Source organism: Aquarana catesbeiana, linkage group LG01 (genome assembly GCF_042186555.1).
Source record: "Aquarana catesbeiana isolate 2022-GZ linkage group LG01, ASM4218655v1, whole genome shotgun sequence".
Classification (NCBI taxonomy): Eukaryota; Metazoa; Chordata; class Amphibia; order Anura; family Ranidae; genus Aquarana; species Aquarana catesbeiana.
Genome location: NC_133324.1, coordinates 572,569,070 through 572,595,409, shown reverse-complemented (window position 1 = coordinate 572,595,409; position 26,340 = coordinate 572,569,070). Strand labels below are relative to the sequence as shown.

The window sequence follows — 26,340 nt, the reverse complement described above, 5'->3', positions numbered from 1 at the left end:
TACATGATAATTCCACATGAGATTGTAAGAGGTCCAAAGGGTCGCTTTGCCATTTTCAGAAAGTGGACTTGTTCACCTGGTGATAAACTAGGAAAACTGATTCGGACAAACCAATTTGCCCATTGCTATTGAAAGTAAGATTAAAACAAAAATGCTAGATAAGGATGGCAGAAGTGGAGGATGCATGTGAAGGGAACAAAACACCATCTTTTATTTTTTGGGCTGTACCTGGACACATGCTCTACTGCATCCTGGAAAAACACCAGTTTGACATCTTTAGCATTGGTCATGTTGTAGTCATCTAGATAATCCTGCAAAACTGATCGAATCTTCTCCATGTCAGTCAGATCTTCATAAACTCGTTCAGCCTTGTCAACCCCAACCTAAAATCAGAGTTTGCATGACAATAATTTAAGATTGAAGTGCAAGAGCTCAAGAGCTTTCAACAGTGGAATCATCAGCATCAGACAAAAATAGTTCAGGAGAATGCCATGCTTTTCCATTATGTATATGCTCAGCCATGTAACATGTGAGCCACATTTGTTCTTAAAGTGTTACTAAACCCACAACAGTAAAATCAGTTTGTATATACAGCATGCGTGTTATACTAACTGTGAAACCTATAGGGTTAATCCTCTGCATTGTGTAAAAAGGCTGATTGGTCCTGTCTTCTCCGATTCTCCCCTTCTTTTACTGTCCCCAATCAATCTGCTGATAGAACAAATCCCTAGGAGGCACTCTGCACATGCTCAGTTTGGTGTGTATTGCTATAGAGGGGGGAGGGTGCATGTGATCAGCACAGGGCCAATCAGCACTGTCCAGACAGAGGGTCAGGGGTAATGCAGCCTCAAAGGACAGGCAGAGGAGAAAGAAAACTCTTCCTACAAGCTTTAACTAGTGCTCGGAATGAAACTGATAGAAGTCACAAAACGGATATACACTGCTGATAAGATAAGGTATTTAGCAGTTTGTATTTACTAAAATAATTGCATTTCCATGTTCTTTGTACTATGGGAGACCAGATATAGTGAATGTAGGGTCCTGGGATTAGTAACACTTTAGTAATAGTGTTCTAAACACTTATACAGAACGTGTTTTACCATAAAAGAAGACACGTGATGCAGCATTTTGACAGATTTTAAAAAATCCAAAGTAAAAATTTCTAGCTTGATTTACAGATAGTGAGTTCTAGTGATTCCAGATCTGCAATCTGCTTTGAAAATGTTAATATCCACCGCAAATGAACTAGTAAAAGGATCTTTTGTTCCCTTTACCAGTATCCTTTAATATCCTGAACTGTATTCCAGGGCACAGTTCCAGCATCTGCTGGCCCTACCGAGGAATTGAGTTCCCCCATCTATTCTCAGTGAATTGGATTTACATTAAAATGCAGCACACAGCCTTATTGTTGTGGTATGTCACAGCACCACTGATGCCCTTAACCTCCCTGGCGGTATGATTATTTCAGATTTTAGGTGCTGAAAGCGGTACAATTATTTTGCACAGAAATTTGGCGTTTTATATTGTAGGCCTGTAATTCTTAGGAATAGTTCACTTAAATCTGTCCAAACAAGAGTCTAGTAGACATCCCGGGTATGATAAAGTTTGAAAAACGAAATAAAAAATTATAATATAATAAATAACTATAAATAATTAAAACACATAATATTATAATAATAATAAAAATTATATAATAATGTAATCAAATCAAAAACACTGAAATTTGCTCAGTTGCAGAATTTTAGCTTTTATTACTTTTAGTGTTTGATGACGGATCTCCCCACAAATCACTATCGCTCAATTCTGCAAGTGATTATAATTTATCACTTTTTTCTAGCTGGTCTAAAACCACTTTTGATGTAAAGAGACAGTTTTGGTTGCTATGGACAATCTCCAGTTTCCTGGCAGAAAGAACAGTTTTATATATATAAAACTGCATGCAGGACACTGGGCAGACCACTAGGGACAAAGGGGATGTGTAGGTATTTGATACAGTACTGTAATCTGTAAGATTACAGTATGCTGTATCTATACTGTGTGTTTCACTTTTGAATTTACCGCCGAACTCCGTCCCCGTGCGTCGCAACGCTCGCAGGGAACGGAGCTCGGCACTGTGAATCGAGCGAGACACAGCTGCTCGCCGATCACAGCGGGGAGACATCGCAGGATCCAGGGGACAAGGTAAGTAAGCTCTTCCTGGATCCTGCGATGCAAGCCCGAGTCTGGCTCGGGGATACCGCTTTTGGTATGTAAAATCCACCCCGAGCCAGACTCGGGAATACCGCCAGGGGGGTTAATTGGGATTCTGAGATCATTATTTTGACTTAGTAAAGTCCACATATGGGTATTTGTAGCAGGGTGCCATTTTGCACTGTTAGGATCTTGCACCATATCATCAGTATGAGTCATGCTCACTTCCTCACCAGGGCTGTTTTTAACACAGGCCAAAAGGGCAGCTGCCCCAGGCCCAGTCATTGTTGTGGGGCCCAAAGAAGCTGCCCCTTGAGCCCGCACTGCCTCAAATAGTTGATAAGTGGATTTGGGAGGGCCCAAGAAAATGTTTGCCCAGGTTCCAATCAATATTAAAGACGGCTCTGCTCCTCACCCATTGTCCAAACGGAATAGATGGGGACCCATGCTTTGGATGGAAGAGCAGGTGGGTATGAGGGGGCTGCTGTATGCTCTGCATGCAGTAATGAGCTGGTTCACTGGAAGAACTAGTCTGACCACCAGACCACAATAGCAACACAGTTAACATCCGATTGCTCCATATTAGTCTAATTTTCTGATAATCAAAGTCCAGGAAAACTGATTTTTTTAAGGCAATACACACAGATATGTGTCATAATGTTTAGCAATGTCTATGCGTATTTAAACATAAGTTTTCCTTTATCAATTTACAGCCTACATGAATACCCAATGTATCACATACAAGCCATTGTAGGAGAGGGCATTTACTGTATAAGCATCACAAGGATGAAGTATTGCATGACTAAAGAACATCTAGTAACTTTGCTCTGCTAAAACACTCAGGGGATGAACTAGTAACTAGTCTATAGGCAAACTTGTAGCCACAAAAACTGATAAGTATAAGATTGTCATTTTTTATTGACAAAGGGTAAAAAATGCCACTTTATACATGTGCCCCTAAGGACCCAATTTATATTAAGATTATAGCTGTTGGTTACAACTTCAGTTCAACATTTTGACAAATGAGTCCCAAACTGCCTACATTTAGAAGGTAATCTTATTTTAGTTAACTAACATCCGATTTTCATCCCATTTAGACTATTTTATATTTATTGCATTTCTAGAAAATAGGTACACATTCATGTTTTACTGCACATTGCCCAAAAAAGGGCAACATTTTCGTAAGATACCTTGATCTTGCATTTTTAAACTTGATGCGCTCAGTTTAACATAGTTTCACTCTTTGAGCATAAGAAGAAAAAAAATTGCTGTTATATTTGACATACGTTTCTGGGTGATTCGGTCCCGCTAGACATATGTGATTAATAGCTTGCCATAGATGACATTTGTGTCATGGTATGAAAATCACATGACCTAAAAGCCTGTCATTCTGTCACTGTAGGGCCTCTCTGTAAACATATGCACTGTGCCGAGATAGATGTTTTTCTGTGACTGGAGTACATTTTGTTTGGCTGGGAAATGTTTAAAAAAGTGATTGCTCTTTATATTTACCTTAATAAAATCACCAAAAATGATGGGTTTTGTAACAAAGTATTCTGGCTCAATCTGAACTCCAAAGTGTTTACCTGGAAAAAGTAAATGACAAAGCAATAATAGGTAGATCTATTAGTCAACATTGTTTTTGCATAACTTTATATCTTAGTCAAAGTAACCAACCAAAGAACTGTCTGTGTATTCTACAGCAGTGGTTCTCAAGCTTATTGAAACCAAGGGCTGCTAAATTCTTTCAAAACCCTTCTTTGCCCCAACATTACCAAAAAAAAGTTTATATTCAAACAATAATAGTTTGGGAATATAAAATATGCTTTGGAATGCTGGATAGCCCTGGATGGGGCTGGGGTCACAGTGGTGGGGTTGGGTTTCTAGAGGGAGTTAGTAGACTTAGAGGCTTTGTAGGGGGATGACATTTCTGGAGGGAGCTGGTGGCAATCGTGGTGGCTGGGATCTCTGTAGGAGGCTGGGGGTCACTCCAGAAGGCTGGGGGCTTTGCAGGTTCAATGTGGGAGACTGGAGGGCACTGCAAGGCTTAGGTGCACTTGTGGACACTATTGAGAACTGGAGGTTCTGCAGCAAGCTAGGGGGCACTGTGGAGGCTGAGGGCTCTCAGATGACCTAAGGGCACTATACGAGGTTGAGGGGCACTGCAGACCACTATAGGAGGTTGGGTGGCACAGCCTGGTGGTTGAGAACCACTGCTACAGCAACCAAATAAATTCCTAATCAACTGTATTTTAGAATTCAGATATGAAAAAGGAGAGCTGAAAAGGCATCAGTTCACTAAGTTATTATACATGTGTTATTTGCTATAATGATCATTACTTTCAGCCACATGACTGTTACTGTATATTCAACTCTCTCTGGGTGTCATGGTTATAGTTTAGCCATTTGAGCCTTTTATAATAAACAAGACTCTATCAAAGGAATACATAATATGTTAAGAAAACTGCTTCTGTCCACATTTTGTTATATCTGTTTTAAAGTGCAAATGTGTTCTGATAAATTTCCGTGCACTCTGCCTATATTCACTGTTATCAGTTAGCATTTTCCCAGGTCTCTGTGTGGTCTACAGAGCCTACAGAGATAATGCCTCTTCTGCATTGATACAGTACAGTGAGTGAGCCCTGTCACCCTAGGACAGGTGAGAACAAGTGTCTTAGAGGCAGGATCACTAGGTAAAAATAAAGAAAAAAACGTCTAAAAAAAAACCAATGCATCCACCATATCTAAGGACTTGTAATCTGCATGTTGTTACATTTGTGTCCTTAGGCTTAAGCCTGGTACACACTGTTTTCGTATAGCGGGCTGAACAAAATAAAAACTGAAGAGCTTAGGAGGAGCCGTTGTACTAACAATCCGATGTTAGTACAGCGATCTCCCCCACTGAGCTATTGTGTTCTGATATTTGGCCTGTGTGCACGGCCCTTTAGATACACTTTAACGGTTCAAATGCTGTTCAGCACCCAGGACACTGTAATTGCCCAGCTTCTAAATCACCTATCTGCACATTTTAGATTTACTATCACACAATGGTAACTAGTAAACACAAAACTCACTGGCCATCTCAGACATCATTGTATGGAAATATTGCTTATCTTCACTGTTGATTAGACGATCATGAAAGACTCTTTGGCACTCATGGCAAAACAGTCTGAATATCTGCATCTGATCTCGTACAGTTCCTGGGTCGCATTGGAGAATACCTGCAAAAAAAATGTTTCAGTTTAACTGTAACTACAGTATATGTACAACGGAAATGCAAAAATAAAATACTAAAAATTATCTCAAACATAGAAGCTTCAGATCCCTGGTGCCCAACCTCTGGCTTGGCATGCGGTCCTTTGGCACTTGTTGTGAAGCCCCTATAGGGGGTTCTTCTTCAGGGCAGTGATTGAAAAATGTACTTTGGCCTGCTGAATCACCAAAAATCTGAGCCATATGTAGCCCTGTCGGCACCAGTTGGCTTGACAGAAGTCAATTATAAAATCAAATGAGCCTGGTGGAAAATTGTCTACTGAACATTAACTGCATCCATTCAGATGAAGTCACTCTTCAGGCATTCAGGCAACCTGAGGCAGCCAGGTGCTGCGGCTGTCTGAATTCAATATCTGACAGAGGAGATACCTCCAGCCTTGCCCATCCCTTTCCTCTTTTTATTTTATTTTTTTACCTCTAATTTTATAATCTCCTTTTATAATGGATCTTGCTTGCGAAATATCGACAGGTGACACTAGTAATTTTTAGGGGGGCTGTATGAAACACAAATGTGGAAACAGTGATTTGTAAGGGGGCTGAAACAGCAGTGATCTCTAGCAGTCTCATGCAATGTGACTTCAGCCTATGACTGTCTGCTGAAGCATGTCTCCAGCCTTCAATAGCTTCCTGTTACTTTATATTCACCAAATATAACATGTCATCCTTTGGTGATTGAGGCCATATTGATTGAGCTATATTAAGAAAGTTGCTTTAAATAATTGTATAGTACAAAGGTAAAATGCATAGTAATCCATAACAACAGGTCACAAATCAATTTTTACTATAGTGTGAGTACATTAAAAATGATCCATGTCAATATGAAGCACATCAACAAAATCATACTTAAAGTGGTTGTAAACCTCAGACATGAAATATAAACAAAGCATATCACTTTATAGCACTTGCTTGTCTCAATTAAGAGCACTAAGTATAATTTCTGTCTGCTGCTTCGTTCCTCTGCTATCAGCATGAATCACTTCTGACAAGTTTTCCTGACACCAAGAGAAAAAAAGTGACAGTGGAGGGATCTCCAGCCAATGGCCTGTGATTGACAGCCTCAGCTCTATTCTGTGTGCTGTGTGAAGGGGGTGTGTCCCATTCTTTCAATCAGATCTAGGGGCTCTCCTCATTGAGCTCTGCAGTGTGTAATTCCAACTCTCCACCTTCTGTTTTACGTAATCACAGACAAACTGTATAAATTCTTGTTCAATACTTTGAACAGATGTCGAGGAGAGAGGGCTGCAGATAAACAGTTACAACTTACGTAGGAGGATTTGTTTAATCTCCGTGTATCACCTGGGTATATGTAAGGGTTTACAACCACTTTAACGGAACAGCAAAAAGAAAAAAACTGCAAAATAATCGTCACACTGGTTCAGTAATACTGTATATTTTGAACTTTTAATGGGGTATACTTAGCCATGTCCTAGTTCTATAGTTAGTACAGCTGTGATTCTGATATAGCACATGCATACCTCATTTATAGCAAGCAGCTGTTCACAGCTAAGTTCAATATATAGCAGGCTGCTTTGCAACTTCAGAACTCACACGGCATACTAATAATTTTAAATTTGCTACAGAGAAGGCAAGCAATCAATTTTAATAATTCTGACAGTCGAAATGTTATTAATTCATAACTGCTAGAAATAATGAAGTCATAATAACATGCCTGTAGCAGGAATATGTGAATAGCATTAAAAGAGAAAATAATACAAACAAATAACAGCCATTTTGTTCACTATGGCTTCCTTTGGTTCCTTTATGCATGTCTTAGACTACTGCTGGAAAATCTGCTAAACTTTAGAAACCTCACAATGAATTCCTGTTTCTTAAGCTGTACATAGATGGATCCAAATTCATCAGGGACTGGCAGAATTTCAATGTATCTATGGCCGTTCCAGCTTGACAAAAGTCAATTTAACAATCAACTTTTGTTAAATGGGACTGTGGAAAATGCAATTAGCAGCTGCAGCGCTGATCAGTGTATTCTAACAGCGGAGGAGCCCCAACTGTCAGAATACAATTGCACAGTGGGGAGGATTCCTCCATCTACCTCACTTGTTCAGATGGGGAAACGCTTTTTTTTTTTCAATTTGATGCTTTCTGATCAAAAAAAAAAAAAAAAACAGTCATGTACCATGTACCAAGTCATGTACCATGCATGACTGATTTAATGCTTGAAATAAATCAATGATAACTAGAGATTCTCAATTTACTCTATTATCCACCAATTAGTAAAGGAAGAAATATAAGAAGCAAGAGATAATAAAAGATAAACAGCCGTAAGGCAGTTATATGGAAAAATAGGATTGTAAGGTATGAGATATAATGAAGAAAAGGAATGGTTCAAGAACAAGGTCTTGTGGTACACCAACAGATGGAGGGTGGAAAGGGGAGAATAGTCAGTAATAAAGTCTTGCAATAAGAGACTATGGGGTTGATTTACAAAAATTGGCTTACCCCTGAATCAACACCTTGAACATCTTGTTTCATCCTGGTCTGAAACCTGCCCTTCTTATTCCACTAAAAAAACACTCACTAAAAAATGTCAGTGATCTTCTAACAGCAAAATTCATGCCCTTTTTTTCTGACCCCACTGTTCACTTAATTGCTATTCCAGACTCTTTTCTCTTTAAATAATAAGACTTCTGCTATTTTGGTTTTCCTCTTACCTTTCTGAATGAACATATAGGGGGTTGATTTACTAAAACTGGATAGTGCAAAATCCGGTGCAGCTCTGCATAGAAACCAATCAGCTTCCAGTTTTTTTTTGTCAAAGCTTAGTTGAACAAGCTGAAGTTAGAAGCTGATTGGCTACTGTGCACAACTGCACCAGATTTTGCACTATCCAGTTTTAGTAAATCAACCCCCTATATGTTCATTCAGAAAGGTAAGAGGAAAACCAAAATAGCAGAAGTCTTATTATTTAAAGAGAAAAGAGTCTGGAATAGCAATTAAGTGAACAGTGGGGTCAGAAAAAAAGGGCATGAATTTTGCTGTTAGAAGATCACTGACATTTTTTAGTGAGTGTTTTTTTAGTGGAATAAGAAGGGCAGGTTTCAGACCAGGATGAAACAAGATGTTCAAGGTGTTGATTCAGGGGTAAGCCAATTCTAAGTGAGTGGGTTGTTAAGAAAGTTTGGATCCAAAAGAAGAAAGTGGAATAGGGTAGTAAAAGAGTGTAAAGGGGGGTCATATATTGTTTGTGCTGAATCGGCAGAAATTTGAGATGTGGGTGGTCCTGTCGGCATCCCTCCACACCACAAAGCAACTTATGTCAAAGAAACCATTCGGAAAAATTTCACGCAAAATGTGCATGCATCCGATCAGATGCAGGCAATCTCTGGATGATCAGAAGCTGCTGGCGCAGAGGCTGCTAGATACGAAAAACATTCACAGAGATTTCCCTATCTACACTGTTCAAAAATCTACACAACACACCAAAACAAATAAATACACATTTAACCAAGGAATAGTTTGAATACTGTGCAAGATGAAAGATGAGTAAACGTTGGGCAAATTTCAGAAAATTCTCCCTTTATTAGGTGATAAATGAATAGCACAGAGAAGAACTTTACCATTATAGAACAAATGTTGGGTGAATTTTGTTTGAAAATAGGCAAAAGCCAATTTGATGAATAGAATGAACGAGGAAATTTAAGATTTGGTAAAAAATGGGTGAATTGTATGTCAAATTATTGATAAATACACCACACAGAATGGAAGAACTGTGATCAATCACACTTAAATATAAATTTTTGGTTAAACACTGAAAATGTAGCTCAGTTATATTATATCTTGACAGTATAAATTTAAAGGTACACTTTGTTGTGGAAAACATTGTACCTTGAACACACTTCGACAAGTCACGTAAATTAAATACATAATGGGATTTTGCAGGAGTTGGAAGAAGATCAATGCTCATTTGATGGTAGATTTCCACTGCAGCATCCACTATATTGCTTGCACTCTGCTTAACTGCCACAGGAAAATCTGTCAAAAAGCCATTAAGGATTGCCTACATAAAGGAAGGACACACAGATGTAATTATTTTTATTACAAAAAAAAACCCAAAAAACATTTTAAGTATTTTTATCCCAGGAAAAGTAACCAGGATATGAAAGGCCTCTTTCACACGGATGATCCGTATGTCCGTTTTTCATCCATCCGTTTTCGGATGAAAAACGGACATACAGTCATCCCTATGGAGCGTCGGATGTCAGCGGTGACATGTCCGCTGACATCCGACCCGCTCCGATCCGAAAAGTGTAACGGAGGAAAAACCTACTTTTTCCTCCGTTTTCGGATCGGATCGGATGACGACGGACACTACGGACCGTCATCATCCGATCCCCCCATAGGGGAGAGCGGCGCTCTGACAGGTCCGTCGCTGCACAGTGTGCAGCGATGCACCTGTCATCTTCCTGCTCAGCGGGGATCGGCGGAGCTATCCCCGCTGAGCAAGCGGATGTTCACGGGGCGGATCATGACTGATCTGCCCCGTGTGAAAGAGGCCTAAGCAAAAAGGAGGTGCAAGTTACAAAGCAGTTCATACAAGCATATAACATGTTTCAGCAAATACAAACTCAAAGAATAGAAACTCTTTTGACATCACAACACAAGATCATAAACATGTAAAATTCCTCCAACTTATGCTGTGAACATATTTATGACTACTAGATGTTCCTCATATACATTTCAGATAAGAATGTCAATTAATGCAAGAAAAAAAAAGCAAACCCTGAAAAAAGGATCATTTAATCCAAAACAAATCTTCCTTAGTAGGTGCTAAAATGATGTCACACACAAGCTGTTGATATCTCTTGGAAACTCTGGTAATAAGTTTATCTCAATGTAAATCCTGACCTTGTCCTCCCCCTAAATGAAAACTGCCATAAAGAGAGTGAGGTTCCATTGCAAATATTATGACAAGCGGCCTGGCACTGAAACTCTCACATAAAGACTACCAGTATAGTATTTGTTGACTAATTTCATAACGTAAAATGTACTTGTCTTGAATGTAAAGAAGAGGTATACAACTCTGAAATTGGACCTGAAACGGTGAATGGAGAAGCACCGGACTTCTGCTGTGAGCCTCTGCGAACTCAAGTGTGAACCCAGCCTTATTTGCGATGCCAACCAAGAACTACAAGTGATTTTTGAGGAACCTGGATTAGAAGATATGACGCTGACTATAACAAATTATATTGGATGTCACGTTTTCGGGGCTGCCAAAGAATGGAAAACAAATGACAGGTGTCCAATATCAAAAAGGCTGAATATTTCTGGCCTTATGTAGATAACAGATAAGTAGCAGTATGCTGCTCCATTTAAAGTGGAACTTTAGAAAAAGAAATTAAAATATAATTTAGCCTTTTGTAACATTGAAATGTGTATCCATGTGCAGTGCAGTAAGGAAAGAGATGTTCTACAACCTTGGTAGCTTGACAAATGCACAGCATTTGAATATTTCCAGGAATAACAGCAGCACTGCTAATAAAATACCTTATCATGACACTGCTAGAGGGTCACAGAGTGGGGGCACTTTTATAGTGGGTCTGAGAATGTCAGCTCTGCTGGAGGAGCTAGGAGCAATGGTGCTGCTAGGGGGACATGTAGTTGGGGTACTATTAGAGGGACACAAAGGTGCGCCATAGTGGGACATTGCTCAATAGACCGGGAGCAGTGGCATTGTAGGATCTTTGCCTGCTTCTATGTCAGAAAAATATGGCAACCTCCAGGAAACTTTGGACCTATACTGTGGACATATACAGTAGGACCCAGGACATACACTCTATTGTCAAAAGTATTGGAAAGCCTGCCTTTACACATACATGAACTTTAATGGAGATAGTTACCACCGCTCTAGACTGTTCAGGTTCAAATCTTCTGTCTTCCACTTGTGAAGAGGTGAGAGTTCCAGGTGCTCACTATGAGTAAGCGCTCCGTAAGAGCGTGAAACGCGTTAGCGGCTTAGTTGTACTGCTCCAGTGGTGTCATGTACCTATTTTATGCAACGTTTTGAATAAAGAAGATTTTATTTGTCAATTCCGGAGTGCGGCTGTCCAGATCTCTTTCTTGCATGAACTTTAATGGCATCCCAGTCTTAGTCCGTAGGGTTCAATACTGTGTTGGCCCACCCTTTGCAGCTATATCAGCTTCAACCCTTCTGGGAAGGCTGTCCACAAGCTTTAGGAGTGTGTCTATGGGAATGTTTGACCATTCTTCCAGAAGCGCATTTGTGAGGTCAGGTACTGATATTGAATGAGAAGGCCTGGCTCACAGTCTCCGCTCTAATTCATCCCAGAGATGTTCTACCAGGTTGAGGTCAGGACTCTGTGCAGGCCAGTCAAATTCCTCCACCCCAAACTCACTCAACCCTATCTTTATGGACCTTGCTTTGTGCACTGGTCCAAATCATTTGGACCAGGGGGATTATGGTGTGGGGTTGTTTTTCAGGGGTTGGGCTTGGTGCCCCTAAGTTCCAGTGAAGGGAACTTTTAAGGTGTCAGAATAAAGACATTTTGGACAATTTCATGCTCCCAACTTTGTGGGAACAGTTTGGGGATGGCCCCTTCCTGTTCCAACATGACTGCACACCAGTGCACAAAGCATGGTCCATAAAGACATGGATAAGCGAGTTTGGGGTGGAGGAACTTGACTGGCCACCACAGAGATCTGACCTCAACCCAATAGAACAATTTTGAGATTAATAAGATTGGAGACTGCAAGCCAGGCCTCTCGCCCAACATCAGTGACTGACCTCACAAATGCACTTCTGGAAGAATAGTTAAACATTCCCATAGACACACTCTTAAACCTTGTGGACAGCCTTCCCAAAAGAACTGAAGCTGTTAAAGCTGCAAAGGGTGGGCCAACTCAATATTGAACTCTACGGACTAAGACTTGGATGCTATTAAAGTTCATGTGCGTGTAAAGACAGGTGTCCCAATACTTTTGACAATATAGTGTACTGTATGTTCGAATATATCTATACTAAAAAATAGCACTTTCGTGTTAGATATATTGTATTATTAAACAACTAGTATTGACCCAAATTAAACTTTAAGTACACATTTTATCCTCTTTACATCTAACACTCTGAGAGGCATCATAAAATGCTACACAATTATACTACACAATGCACAAAAATGGCCTTGTGCATTAAAAAGTTACTTCTAGAGTTATAGAAATATATTTAAATTGTACAGCAATTGTTTTTTTCCGTCTCATAATTTATTATCTTTCATTTTTTACCCCCTTGCCAACCTTAAAAATGATAACATAGATATGACATCTGCAACTACAGATCCAGAAACAGGATGCACGCTGCTCCATCTGTCTGGCTATTAACAGTACAATGTGTAAGGATAAACTGTACACAACTCAAGACTGGCCATCTGGTTCCAGGTAGACATGGATAGAAAGAGACAGTTGACAAATTATGTCTTCTTCCTAATCAACTGTAAAGAGTTAAACAGATAAGTCAGTCATTCTGTACAATTGGTGCTTCATCTAATGACCGCCGCTCAGTTTCCACCAGCTTTTTTCAAATTAACTTAAGGGTATTATAAAAAATACAATGTATATGTAAGATCTTTATAACAGGGGTTATTTTAACCCAGAATAGATTGTTAATTGCAGTTATTTTTTTTTTTTTATGTACAATGTACTTGGTTTAATTAAAGAAGGTCTTTATAATGGATTACTTAGCTTGGTAAACTAGCTTAGTAAATTTAGAAAAAACTAATACTAAACCTAAAACTAAACCTAAAAAAAATTGATAGAGTGTCTACTTGAAACCAAATGGCTAGTCTTGAGCTGGATATATATTTTCATCCTGTATTTTTATGTCTGTAGGCACCTAAGAGAATAATCAGATGACCTTGACACTCCTATTTTCACTGTCTTGTGGTCAGCAGTAGGCTAAAATAGAAGTCATTAATCTTAGTTTGTTCCCACAGAAAACATTGTGAAATGTTATCAACTAACTCCTAGGGGCTGATTTACTAAAAGAATACAGATGTTCACTTTCCATTGTGAATGTTCACTTAGCCTAGCAAACGAAAGTTAGCCCACTGCTGCGGGTTAGAAATCATGCAAGTTCAGCTGAACTCGCACAATTTCACACCGGCAATGCAGTCTGACTTTGGGGGCGATTTGACAGACATCTGTGCGGGTTCAAGCACAGATGTCTATTCAAATCACCCCCAGAGTCACCAAAAGTAGTACAGGAACGGCGCCATTGCCGCAATAGCCACCAATTTGGCACGCGATTTGACATGTCAAATCGTGTGCCAAATCGGCCCAATGTGAACGTGGGCCGAACCTGTGTTCACTTTGAATGCCCAATCATGTTCAAAGTGTAAAGGGAAGCAATGAGAAATACAGTCTGGTGGTGAAAGGGGTTTCCTGAAAACTAGCCTAGTTGAGACTAATTATGCTAAAGGTTTGGCTGTCTTATTTACTGGAAGCTAATTGTTTACACAGAGGGGTTCATTTACTATAGGTCAAAAAACACGTATATGGGCCTGAGATAATTTAATATGAGAAAGGGAGTAAGGGACATTTAAAGTACCAGAAATAGTCATAAAGTGCATATAGTATAACAAAAACGGGTAGTTTTTATTTAGACAGTCAGCGAATAGTACATAATCGAACCTGATACAGCAAGACTCACACATAGTAAAATACTAGTCCACCATGCTCGTGTTCCCCAAGTTGCCTTTCTATTTTCTAAGTCATGAGATTGAAAACTGGATACAAGGGTGAGTTTAGAGGGTGGTGATAAATGGGGAGTACTCAGAATGGTCAGGGGTGGGAAGTGGAGTCCTCCAGGGTTCTATGCTTTGGACCAATCCTGTTTAATTTGTTCATAAACGACCTGGAGGATGGGGTAAACAGTTCAATCTCTGTATTTGCGGACAATACTAAACTAAGCAGGGCAATAACTTCTCCGCAGGATGGAGAAACCTTGCAAAAAGTTCTGAACAAATTAATGGGGTGGGCAACTACATGGCAAATGAGGTTCATTGTAGAAGAATGTAAAATAATGCATTTGGGTGGCAAAAATATGAATGCAATCTATACACTGGGGGGAGAACCTCTGGGGGAATCTAGGATAGAATAGGACATCTCATGCGGTAAATGTGGAAACAAAAAGAATGTGCCTCCACATGGTGCAGATAAAAAAGGGTGTTTTTATTGACAAAAACGACCATACACAAATAAAAGCGTGATCACGGTGGATAAAAACAAATGGGCAACAAAGAGAGTGGTGTATGTACCCGACGCGTTTCGACCTAGGGGTCTACAACAGGGGCATATGCCCCTGTTGAAGACCCCTAGGCATATGCCCCTGTTGAAGACCCCTAGGTCGAAACGCGTCGGGTACATACACCACTCTCTTTGTTGCCCATTTGTTTTTATCCACCGTGATCACGCTTTTATTTGTGTATGGTCGTTTTTGTCAATAAAAACACCCTTTTTTATCTGCACCATGTGGAGGCACATTCTTTTTGTTTCCACATTTACCGCATGAGATCCAGTCCCTCCAACTGCTCCTTTCGGGGGACCGTTTGTGAAACTTCTGATGCACGCTGGGATGGTTCGGTGTGAGGACGGTTCGTTGTGAGGACCCATCCGGTTGCCGGCCAAGATCCATACAGACCACAATCCAAGAGATTGGCGATTCCTGAGCTCCCATTCCACGTCATTTGTGACAAACTGCGCATGCGATTCCCTGTCGCTGACATGGGAATCCACAGGATCTGGTAAGAGGCTTTTTTGCACTTTCTCTGAATGACCCATTGGGACCCGGTTTCTCGGTTGGGAAGTCGCTGTATGATGCCAGGTGTTTTCTGACAACCATCAGACCATCACCACCCCTTGGAGTACTTATACTTCCTGTGCGGTTGGACATTTACATCCATCTATGGACGTTTGTGTTTCAAGGCACCTGTGGTCAATTAGTTATTTCTTGACTGTTTCACCATTTTAAAGACCTATACTCATTTGTACATGCGCTGCATTTTTCCATATGCCTATGTTTAGATGATGCTGAAAATAATCATGGTTGTGGCAAGTTTCCAACATGAATTAATCTTTGGACATGTAAGAAAAATAAACCAGGGGTGCAGGATCAGAGTGTGAAATGTATTATACAATCTAGGAAACCTGAAGTGCAGCGTGAGGATAGAAGGGGAGATACTGGGTCACAAATCGTGTGCACTGCTCCAAAGGAAATAAGCCTGCCAGTTGAATCGAAACAAGCGATGTCCCAGCTGCCACTCATGCACCTTGCTTCAGACCCGTAAGCGTGAGATCGAAGGGGAGGATCACTACGCGTTTCTGGGGCCCTGCCCCCTTTCTTAAAGACTCCTGTACTAGATTAAAATTACACTAAATTTCTTGTTTAAAAAAAAAAATTGTTGCTGTAATCCGACTTCTAGATAGATGGTGGCTTCATTCATTGTCCATGGTCCCCCTGCATTTAAGAGCATAGCCACTCTCTCTTGTTCACTCCAGAGGTGAACTAGGGACCATGGGATTTGTAAAATGCAAGGAGGGAGAAAAACACAATTATATGAAAAATAGATTACATGGCCATCAAGTAGTGGATGTATATGGATTATTTTTTGACAATAAGGACATCATTTAGTTTATGTTTAACCCTAGAATATTTGCACTGAAATGCTGAGAACTTACTCTGTGATCTACACATCTCTGTATTTAGTACAACAAAAACTTGGAATAAAATCTTGTAGAGACTTCAAAGTCACATAAACAATGACATTAGGCAAATGTTGAAATAATTATGCAGATGGAAATTCAAACTTTGTGCTGATGAAAAATACACTGTTGTTCTTCCAAAATGTGTCTTTCAGTAAAAACCTATCATTAATCATTTTACCAATGCTACCTGCACTGTTAAAATGCAGATTAATTCTTTGTTCTAAAAGAAAAAAAACCTTATTGAAGGATTGTGGAGTAAAGACTGATTTAATTTTCCTGGGTTTGCTGAAGAAGGCACTGACCTGAAAAATCTGTTTAAGGCTGTGCTCCGAGGGTGTTGGCAGGCATAACATGCTGAAGTGTCTTAAAAAGCGAGGAGTTACTGGATTGCGACCTCCACCTGGAGGAGCACAAGCAGCTGCAATAGTCACGTCCTACGGGAAAAGATGATAACATCATGCACAATCTGTGTCAAATTTAACTGTGAGATGCAAGAGCATTCAGCCAATTCCCTGTAATAATACCCATAATAGAAGAGGCCCTGAAATGACCTCTTTAGCAAAAGTCTGAGTGATGTTATTATATCATGTGAAATCTATTCACCAGAAAAGGTAAAGATACACAGAAATATGCTAAAAAACAAATATACACAGAAAATAAGAGCATACGTTATTAACAGCTAGTCAAATAATTCTGGACTAGCCCAAAAAAATGAAATGTGGGTGCCCCCATATTTTGAGGATATAATGCTTGTTAAGTCTAGGGGGACTGTAATATAGATAATTAGAAGAGCTGCACCTCTTCTCTAGTCACATTTTCTCCCCTCTTGCCAACATCCTCTCATACAATGCAGTATAAGCAGTTGCCACTGGTCCCGCATTGTACATGATGACGCTGAGGACCTGCCAACATCCAGGAGAGGAGGGAAGAAGACCACATTGGCTGCCGTTGGACAAAAGAAAAAGTACTTCTTTTCTATTAGAGCTTCCCAAGACTAATACACTGTACAAGGTGAGGGGCACCCACATTTCATTGTTTAGGTAGTCCAAAGTTAAACTTTAAAGTTAGCCTGTCATTAAAGAAATACAGGGCTGTCATTACTAACCTTCTTGTGATAATTCTAGTTGACTGGCTGGCATGCCTTTTGGTGTCACTGACATGTAGCAAACATACAGATCAGAAAGTAAAGTCAAAACCATGCTGCATTAGTGTTTGAAGTCAATGACTCATATTTAAACAAAATGGTCAGCATGGTAGGTATGCCATAGACTAACTCCTAAACCAGGGGTCTCCAAACTTTCTAAACAAAGGGCCAGTTTTCTGTCCTTCAGACTTTAGGGGGACATACTGTGGCCATCAGTAGTAGACAATGCATCAGTTGAAGTAAGCAATGCCCATCTTTGGTGTTAGTGGGAGGAATTGTGCCCCATCATTTGTGTCATTGGGAGGAATTGTGCCCCATTGCTTTATTCGTAGGAATTGTGCCCCACCATTGGTGTCATTGGGCCCCATTGTTGGTGTCATGTGGAGGAACTGTGCCCCTTCACTGATTTTCATTGAATGAAATAGTGCCCCAGAGGTCAGATAAAAGCAAGCAAAGGGCTGCATTCAGCCCCAGGCCCACAGTTTGGAGACCACTGCCCTAAACCAAGCTTTTGTACTCATATATAGCACTTAGGTGTCTATTTATAAAAAATGTCAAATAAAAACTTACATTTTGTTCTAAACCATTGGTCTAAAGTACCCAACCCTGTGAAGTTTTTTGCTACTGAGAAAAGATGTAAAATAGACAGTTTGTGACTGATTATCTTAAAATCTGTTTTGTTTTTTTTGTTTTGTTTATTTGGTTAACCTAATTGTTTGTTAAAATAAAGCCGTGGTGTGGAAATGTCTTATATATATTCTGAGGTTAAATTACTAAACATGCAGCATGCAAAATCTGTTGCAGCTCTACATAGAAATCAATCAGTTTCCAGCATGTATTGTCAAAGCTTAATTGAACAAGCGGAACTTAGAAACTGATTGGCTACTATGCACAGCAGCACCAGATTATGAGTGCTCCAATTTTAGTAAATCTTCTCCTATATATATGTTTTTTTAAGGACAAAAAATATAGCATGACATTCAACACACACAAAAAAACACACATGCCATTTTAATAATTTATTTTCACATGTTCACCAAAGATTTCAGTTACGTGAACTGAAAATAGGTTGTATGTTTCATGTGTTTTTTTGCAAAAACATGAAAGAGAACATTTCCATTGCCCATAAAATGTATTGTAGCTAATGAAGTCTATGGACTTGACAGCTCTAGAAATGTATATAACTAAGTATAAAAATAAAGGAACAAAAAAAAATCACAGATGAGGAAATGCATGGACAGGCAATCTAAGAAATAAAAAATGAAGTTTTGACAACGAAATCATTTCTGTGCTGAAGGGTTAAAGTCACCTTTTACCTCCATGTGCCATCAGGGAGTCAGTGATTCATGGATTTAGTTATCAACCAAATTCTCTCTGGTACTTATTTATCTCAAAACCTACTATTTAGTGAAAGGTACATTTCAAATCTAACAAGTACACTAGAAAGGCATCACTGCAAAGACTTTTGTCTGACAGAACCAGAAAATCCTAAGCCATAAAAATAATTTAAACTAATATATATATGTATATACTGATGTATATATATATATATATATATATATATATATTGAACACGTCACCATTTTTCTAGGTAAATCTATTTCTAAAGGTGTTATTAACATGAAATTGTCACCACATGTCGGTAATAACCCATGCAATCCATACATACAAATCCATGCAATCCATACATACAAAGAAACCAAAACACCATGCAATTAAATGGAATGACACAGGGAAAAAGTATTGAATACATGAAAAAAGGGAGGTGCAAAAAGGCATGGACACCAGCTGTAATTAGAAAGCAATCTTGCCCCTTGTCCGTGCAAATTAATATCAGCTGGTCTAGTCTCAACTGATGACCTATAAAAAGGTGTCTCATTACCAAGATGTCACACAAGAAACATCTCATGATGGGTATAAGCAAAAAGCTCTCTCAAGACCTTTGCAACCTTATTGTTGCAAAACATACTGATGGCATTGGTTACAGAAGAATTTCTAAACTCCTGAATGTTCCAGTGAGCACTGTTGGGGCTATAATCCAGAAGTGGAAAGAACATAATTTCACCATAAATCGGCCACGGCCAGGTACTCCTCACAAGATTTCTGACAGAGGAGTGAAAAGAATTATCATAATGCCCTGTACACACGGTCGAACATTGATCAGACATTCCGACAAAAAAAATCCATGGATTTTTTCCGACGGATTTTGGCTCAAACTTGTCTTGCATACACACTGTCACACAAAGCTGTCGGAAAATCCGATCGTTCTGAACACGGTGACGTAAAACACATACATCGGGACTATAAACGGGGCAGTAGCCAATAGCTTTCGTCACTTAATTTATTCTGAGCATGCGTGGCACTTTGTGTGTCGGATTTGTGTACACACGATCGGAATTTCCGACAACGGATTTTGTTGTCGGAAAATTCTCAAACTTTGTGTGTCGGAAATTCCTATGGAGAATGTGTGATGGAGCCTACACACGGTCGGAATTTCCTACAAGGTCCTATCACACATTTTCCATCAGAAAATCCTATCGTGTGTACAGGACATAAGCGTTGTCCAGGAGCCAAGGACCACTTGTGAAGAGTTTCAGAAAGACCTGGAATTAACAGGTACAATTGTTTCAAAGAAAACAATAAATAATGCACTCAACAGCCATGGCCTGTATGCATGCCCACCACGCAAGGCTCCCTTGCTGAAGAAAAAGCATGTTGAAGCTTGTTTAAAGTTTGCTGCACAACATTTAGACAAGTCTGCAAAATACTGGGAGAATGTAGTCTGGTCAAATGAGACCAAATTAACTCTTTGGATGCCATAATACACACAATACTTGGAGATCAAATAGCACTGCACATCACCCCAAAAGCACCATACCAACAGTAAAGTCTGGAGGTGGGAGTCTGGAGGTGCAGCTGTTTTTCAGCATACGATACTGGCAAACTTTATGTCATTGAAGGAAGGATGAATGGACAAGTGTACCAAGACATTCTTAATAAAAATCTGCTGCCATCTACCAGGATGATGAAAATGAAACAAGGGTGGACATTTCACAATGATTCCAAATACAAAGCCAAGGAAACTATCAAGTGGTTCAAAGAAAGAAAATAAAGCTGCTAGAATGGCCCAGCCAATCACCTGACTTGAATCCAAAAGAAAATCTATGGAAAGAACTAAAGGTCAGAGTTCATACAAGAGGAACACTGAATCTTCAAGATTTGAAGACTGTGTGGAAGAATGGGCCAAAATCACACCGGGGCAATGCACGCGACTAGTTTCTCCATACAGGAGGCATCTTGAAACTGTCATTACCAACAAAGGATTTTGTGCAAAGTATTAAATGAATTTCAGTTAGCGTGTTCAATACTTTTTTCCTGTGTCATTCCATTTTATGTGGTGAAAATTCCATGTCAATAGTACCTTTAGAAATATATTTACCCAGAAAAATGGTGAGGTGCTCAATACTTATTTTACCATATATATATATATATATATATAATTTGTTGGTTTGATTGGTTATGACATATACAGGAATAAATATATACACTTGCCAAGCTATGTCAGATATATTTGTTTCATGTTTACCTGTAGTGGTGAAATATATGGAATCTGACAGTTTCCATAATTCTGATCAATGCAACACTGTACACAGTATACACAAACATCTCATGATCAGTGCATACAATAACATCAGATGACCACAATGTAATGAAAGACAAATTACATAACCACAGAGATCCACAAAGCAACAAGTAAACAGTGCAGAGCTTATCTGACGATAAAATGCTCAGTACAGACACCTGATAAAAGTCATATTATCAAAGGAATATCATATCGAGTCCCTTCTTTTGTTATGTGCTGACAACAATAGCAAGAACAAACCTGCTATCAAATATTTGTGACAGAGATCAGAAACATAAATGCAGTGAATTCTACAAGCTTACGTTAAAACTGCACCCAGGCAAACAGCTGAAATGCATATATGAAAGCTATTTTACCTGCCAAAGGATTTCTATTTTTGTCCATGCAGTCCTGGGATTTCACACAGTGCTGCCTGGTAGGGAAAGAAATTGTGGGATCTATGTACAAAATAATTTCTGTGCAAAAGTGTCAACCTTTTGCACAGGCACCACAATGCTTAATATATTTATTCCCTAGAATTGTCAGTGCCCTCTAGTGGAAATAATGTGATATTTTTCCTGATTGAGGTATTTCAGGAAAACTACTGCATTATTGCCACTAGATGACACTAGGAAATAGAAGTATAAGGCAAAATTACGGTGAAGATTTGTTGCACCTGTGCAAATGATTGACACATTTGCATAGTGAATGTTTTATACATAGAGCCTTTAATCTCTGTGCTGTAGTTTCTCATTTACTTGCATATGTCCTCCCTATCCCCCACTCTGATACTGGACAGTGAAAGGAGAAGCAGCACAATGATGAACTTTTCTCCCTGTCAGACTGCTCTCTCTTCATAAGCATGTTACTCGTACTATAACACAACTGATCTATGAATAGAGGACGGGCAGATGATTAATAGCTCTGCCCCTCCCCTTCCTTTCATAGATTAAATTTCATCTATAGAAGCTATAGTATTGGCTTCTGTGAATGGAGGAGCTGGGTGGAAAGGGAAGGCATAGTTGGACTCTCTTGATGAAAGCCTATGACAGCCTTTTAACTGCATTAACCCCTGCCGCAACGTAGGATTACAGATTATGGATGGAGAAGAGTTTCTACTGCCAGAAGAAGCATCAGCACAAGGGATACACCCTGCTCACTATACATTATATCTCTTGTGCTGATTTTTCTGGTTTTTATTTTAGCTACACTCAGGCAATTTACAACATTAGGGTAGACAGTACAGTTACAATACAATTCAATACAGGAGGAATCAGAGGGCCCTGCTCGTTAGAGCTTACAATCTAAGAGGGAGGGTGAAATGATACAAAAGGTAATAACTGTGGGTGATGAGCTAATGAAGAAAATAAAAGAACAGTTGTTAGGTGAGGGCAGGATAGGCTTCTCTGAAGAGAAAAGGATGGGAGAGGCTCGAGAGAAGTCCTGGAGGTGAGTATGGGAGGAAGGTGACGAGGGAGCTAGAGAGCAGGAGGTCTTAGAAGGAACTGAAATGGCGATTTGGTTGGTATTTTGAAACTAGGTTAGCGATGTAGCTGGGGGCAGAGTTGTGGATGACTTTGTAAGTTATTGTAAGTATTTTGAATTTAATTTGTTGGGCGAGTAGAAGCCAATGGACGGATTGGCAGAGAGAGGTAGCAGAGGCTGAGCGGTTTGTAAGGTGGAGGAGTCTGGCAGCAGCATTTATGATGGATCGAAGGGGGGGTAGCCTATTTAAAGGTAAGCCAATGAGGAGTGAGTTGCAGTAGTCAAGGCGAGAGACAAAGAGGGAGCGAATCAGGAGCTCTGTGGTCTCATTGGTTAGGAAGGGACGTAGAGATGTTGCCGAGGATGAGGCGGAAAACCTTGGAAAGTGATTGGATATGGGTCTGAATGGAGAGTTTAGAGTCCAGGATAACACCTAGCACCCTGGCATGTGGGGATGGGTGGATGGTTGTGCCATTGCTCTTGACAGAGAAATCAGGGGAGGAAGCACGTGGGGGAGGAAATATTATGAGCTCGGTTTTGGACAAGTTGAGTTTGAGGAAGTGGTGTGACATCCATACAGATATGTCTGTTAGTAAGTTAGTGATGCGTTAGGAGATTGATGGAGTGAGCTGAGGTGTGGACAGATAGATTTGGATGTTGTCAGCATAGAAATGATATTGAAAGCCATGGGAGGCTATCAGTTGACCCAGGGAGGAGGTGTAGATTGAAAATAGAAAGGAGAAAGGAAGAGGAGTGGAGGAAGTAGAATTGCAAGTGACACTGAAAGTGTGGTTGGATAGGTAGGATGAGAGCCAGCGAAGAGCACAGTCACGGAGACCAAAGGAGTAACATTTTTTGAGGATGAAGGAGTGGTCAACCGTATCAAAGGCAGCTGAAAGGTCCAGAAGCAGGAGTACAGAATAGTGTCCATTGCTTTTTACTGTAAGTAAATCATTTGTGAGTATTTATTGTGAGTATAGTTTCCATACTGTTATATTGACCCTAATGCTTCAGTACTACAGTAATTAACATAGGACAAGTGTGCAAATCAGGAGCTTTGGCTTTTTTTTTTCACTTTAATAGTGGTATGCTTCTTCTAGCTCAGTAACAGAAAGTATTGAGACCAGAGACAGCAAGGCAACTCGCGTTTTAGAAGGAGGCCCGTGGAGTCTATGTCCAACTTAGAAACTATTTATCCATATGTTGCACTTTATTGGACGTGTGGAAACTGTCAGCAATGCTTTTCAATAAAACCACCACGGTTTTACACTATGTGGCGATTCTCTCTTTTCTTTATATAATATCCATAAGAGAGAGTGAAAAATCAGCACAGTTGCCCACAACGTTATCCTCTTTCATACCCAGTGGATGGATCCTTCGTGATGTGTGAATCTATGTTTGACTAGACTCCTATAACGTGGAATCTAGATATCCGGTAAGGGCACATCTTGTATTATCACAGTGAAAGGTGCACTTGGGTGTATGGTCATCTATCATCCTTTGGACACGATTGCAAAGACTTCATCATATATACACTTTTTATGGACACTTTCATAGACTGATCATTGTCACTTATATTTTGTTTGCACTTTATTATCATTCACACATTGCGTGGCAATTGTTGGGTTTTTACACAAAAAATATATACACGAATTCAATTTTATATATCAAAGTATTTGGGTACCCCTGGACAATTTGTTTCCTGCTCATCTGAGTATCGGGAGTTGGTGCATTCCTCTGATGTGGGGTGGTGGCCACCCCATGACTCCTCATAACTGGCTATGACATGGATAGCATTTGACGTGGCTCCCTTAGACCTTTAGTTTGTTGCTTTCCCCCCTATCACCCCCATCCTTTTTTTAAATAGTTTTCTTCTCTTTCCCTTCCTGTTTGTTGTCTTCTCTTTTCCCATTATTATACCATTTTACAAAACTCTGGTAGGCATTAGCAGGTCTTTGAGGTTCATGTACCCTCTAATTTTGTACCTTACTCATTTGTCTATGAGATTTTCTACTCAGCAGCATTGGTGAGCTGAGCTTCCTGCATGAGGTCTCTGACCTCTAGGACAGTAATGTACTTACTGGGTATGTTTGTCTGGTTGTGCTCAGTTGTGCCTGAGATGCTTTGATCTGTAACACTGTTTACCTGTGTCTATCCTCAATTAAACAATTAAAAAACACTTGGAAAAATGTAATAATATTCAGAAGAAATACATGTCTAAATATTCCTTTTTACAATTTATATTAATTTAGCAGACCGAATATAAGTCATTTATGACAGCAATATTGAAAAGCCAGTTTCACGGTACCTGAATGTCTTTCCAAAACATTTTCTCTCTGTCATAAAATCCTTTGAAATCTTGATATTGGCGAAGTAATTCAATAGGGGGTTGAGATCCATATCGATCTAATTTTGGCATGTTTAAGTCATCCACAAAGATGATGACCCTCTTGTTACCGGGTGCCCCTGAAAGCAGGATACAAAATAAAGAGAGGTAAAATCTCAGATGCATTTATTCTGGGTATACAGTAAATTCATATAAGGAAAAAGTATCTACCATAATACAAAAACACAAAAAATTCGATGTATATTTAAAATGGATAAAATCTTCCCATCCTATACAGCCAAGGAAGCTGCTATCTTAGCCTCCATTTGATCTGCAGTTGTCATGATGCAGTGCATGTGATCAGTTACGATAGCAGCCATTTGATGGCTTGATAGTGCATTTGAGAGCACGAGCATCTGAGACAGTTATCATTCACGGCATGTCTTGAATGTAACTGTTTTGGGAAAACGTAAGGGCTCATGAACACTGCAGCTCAAAAAAAAAGCTGCTTTTACAGGCATTTGAGCTTTTATTTCAGCTTGAAGAAGCTTGTGCTTTTTTGTGCACATTTGCATGTTTTTATTGAGCTTCTTTGAGCTTTTTTGAGCATAAGCATTTTTTTCACAAACCCTCCCCTCAGCTCATTTTTCCTTTTTTTTTTTTGCATGCTTTTGAGCTTCTTTGAGCTTTTTCATGCATTTTTACGGTTTTCTGCACATTTTTGGACACTTAGGCATCTTTTGTGGTCAAAAGCTCCTCTCAAAAACGTGAGTTTGGTGAGGGTTATTTTTTCTGTCTGTGGCTCTATGCACACTAGTGTTTTTTTAAGCTAAAAAAAATGCTGGAAAATATGCTGGATATAAAACGCTGATGTGACGAACCCCATACTCCTGAGGATTATGTACACCCATATTAGCTTCCCTTGCCCGGTACCACCACGATCCAAGATCCCTCAGAGCACCCAGTCACTAACTTAGTGTAGGGTGTATAGCATAAAGCTTTATTGAAGAACAAACACAAGGATATAACTCTGAAGACAATTCCCCCCTCCTTGTTGGCATAGAGATACAGGGTGGGATAAACTTTACATCCAATCACATCAGGCACAGGTACATTCAAACTTATCTATAAACAAAATCTGGGCATTCGGCCAACTTTGTTAGTGGTACAGAAACATTCAACCTTTCAACAACTATTTAAAACAGTAACTGGGAATGCAGATCACTTCTTACATGGAGAGACCTGTTAAAAGAGCTCCTCCTCTCCTATGACTTGGGTATGCGTGTCTGCACACAGTTCAAATGTCCAATGTCAGTGTTCTAATCATACTGTAAACAACCTGGCTGGTTTCAGGGGTAAAATAAAATGCTGAGTCCGGTGTGGTTGTACTGAGTCTGGTTAGTGCAGATCAGACTGGGCTTCTCAGGTCACCCTGTGCCTCTAATGGACACAGGGTGACTTACACATAAGAGGGGCCTGGGGAGCTGAACCAGGAGTTTCCTGACCCCTCTAAAGTAAGCTGGGTTCCACGGGCCCCCCATCCAAAATGACTCCCGTCACGCTGAT

The 26,340-nt window shown here is 39.8% G+C and overlaps 1 protein-coding gene across 1 annotated transcript in view; it reads right to left on the bottom strand.

Moving 5' to 3' along the window:
• Positions 1 to 26,340, bottom strand: part of DNAH6 (dynein axonemal heavy chain 6) — a 416,108-nt gene that overhangs the window by 167,625 nt on the left and 222,143 nt on the right. The window contains exons 40-45 of the mRNA XM_073597481.1: positions 24,757 to 24,914; positions 16,500 to 16,631; positions 9,310 to 9,481; positions 5,265 to 5,411; positions 3,703 to 3,776; positions 229 to 383 (exon numbers count right to left, since the gene is read on the bottom strand). Coding sequence (XP_073453582.1) covers positions 229 to 383; positions 3,703 to 3,776; positions 5,265 to 5,411; positions 9,310 to 9,481; positions 16,500 to 16,631; positions 24,757 to 24,914 — 838 coding nt within the window. The remainder of the gene's footprint in view (positions 1 to 228; positions 384 to 3,702; positions 3,777 to 5,264; positions 5,412 to 9,309; positions 9,482 to 16,499; positions 16,632 to 24,756; positions 24,915 to 26,340) is intronic.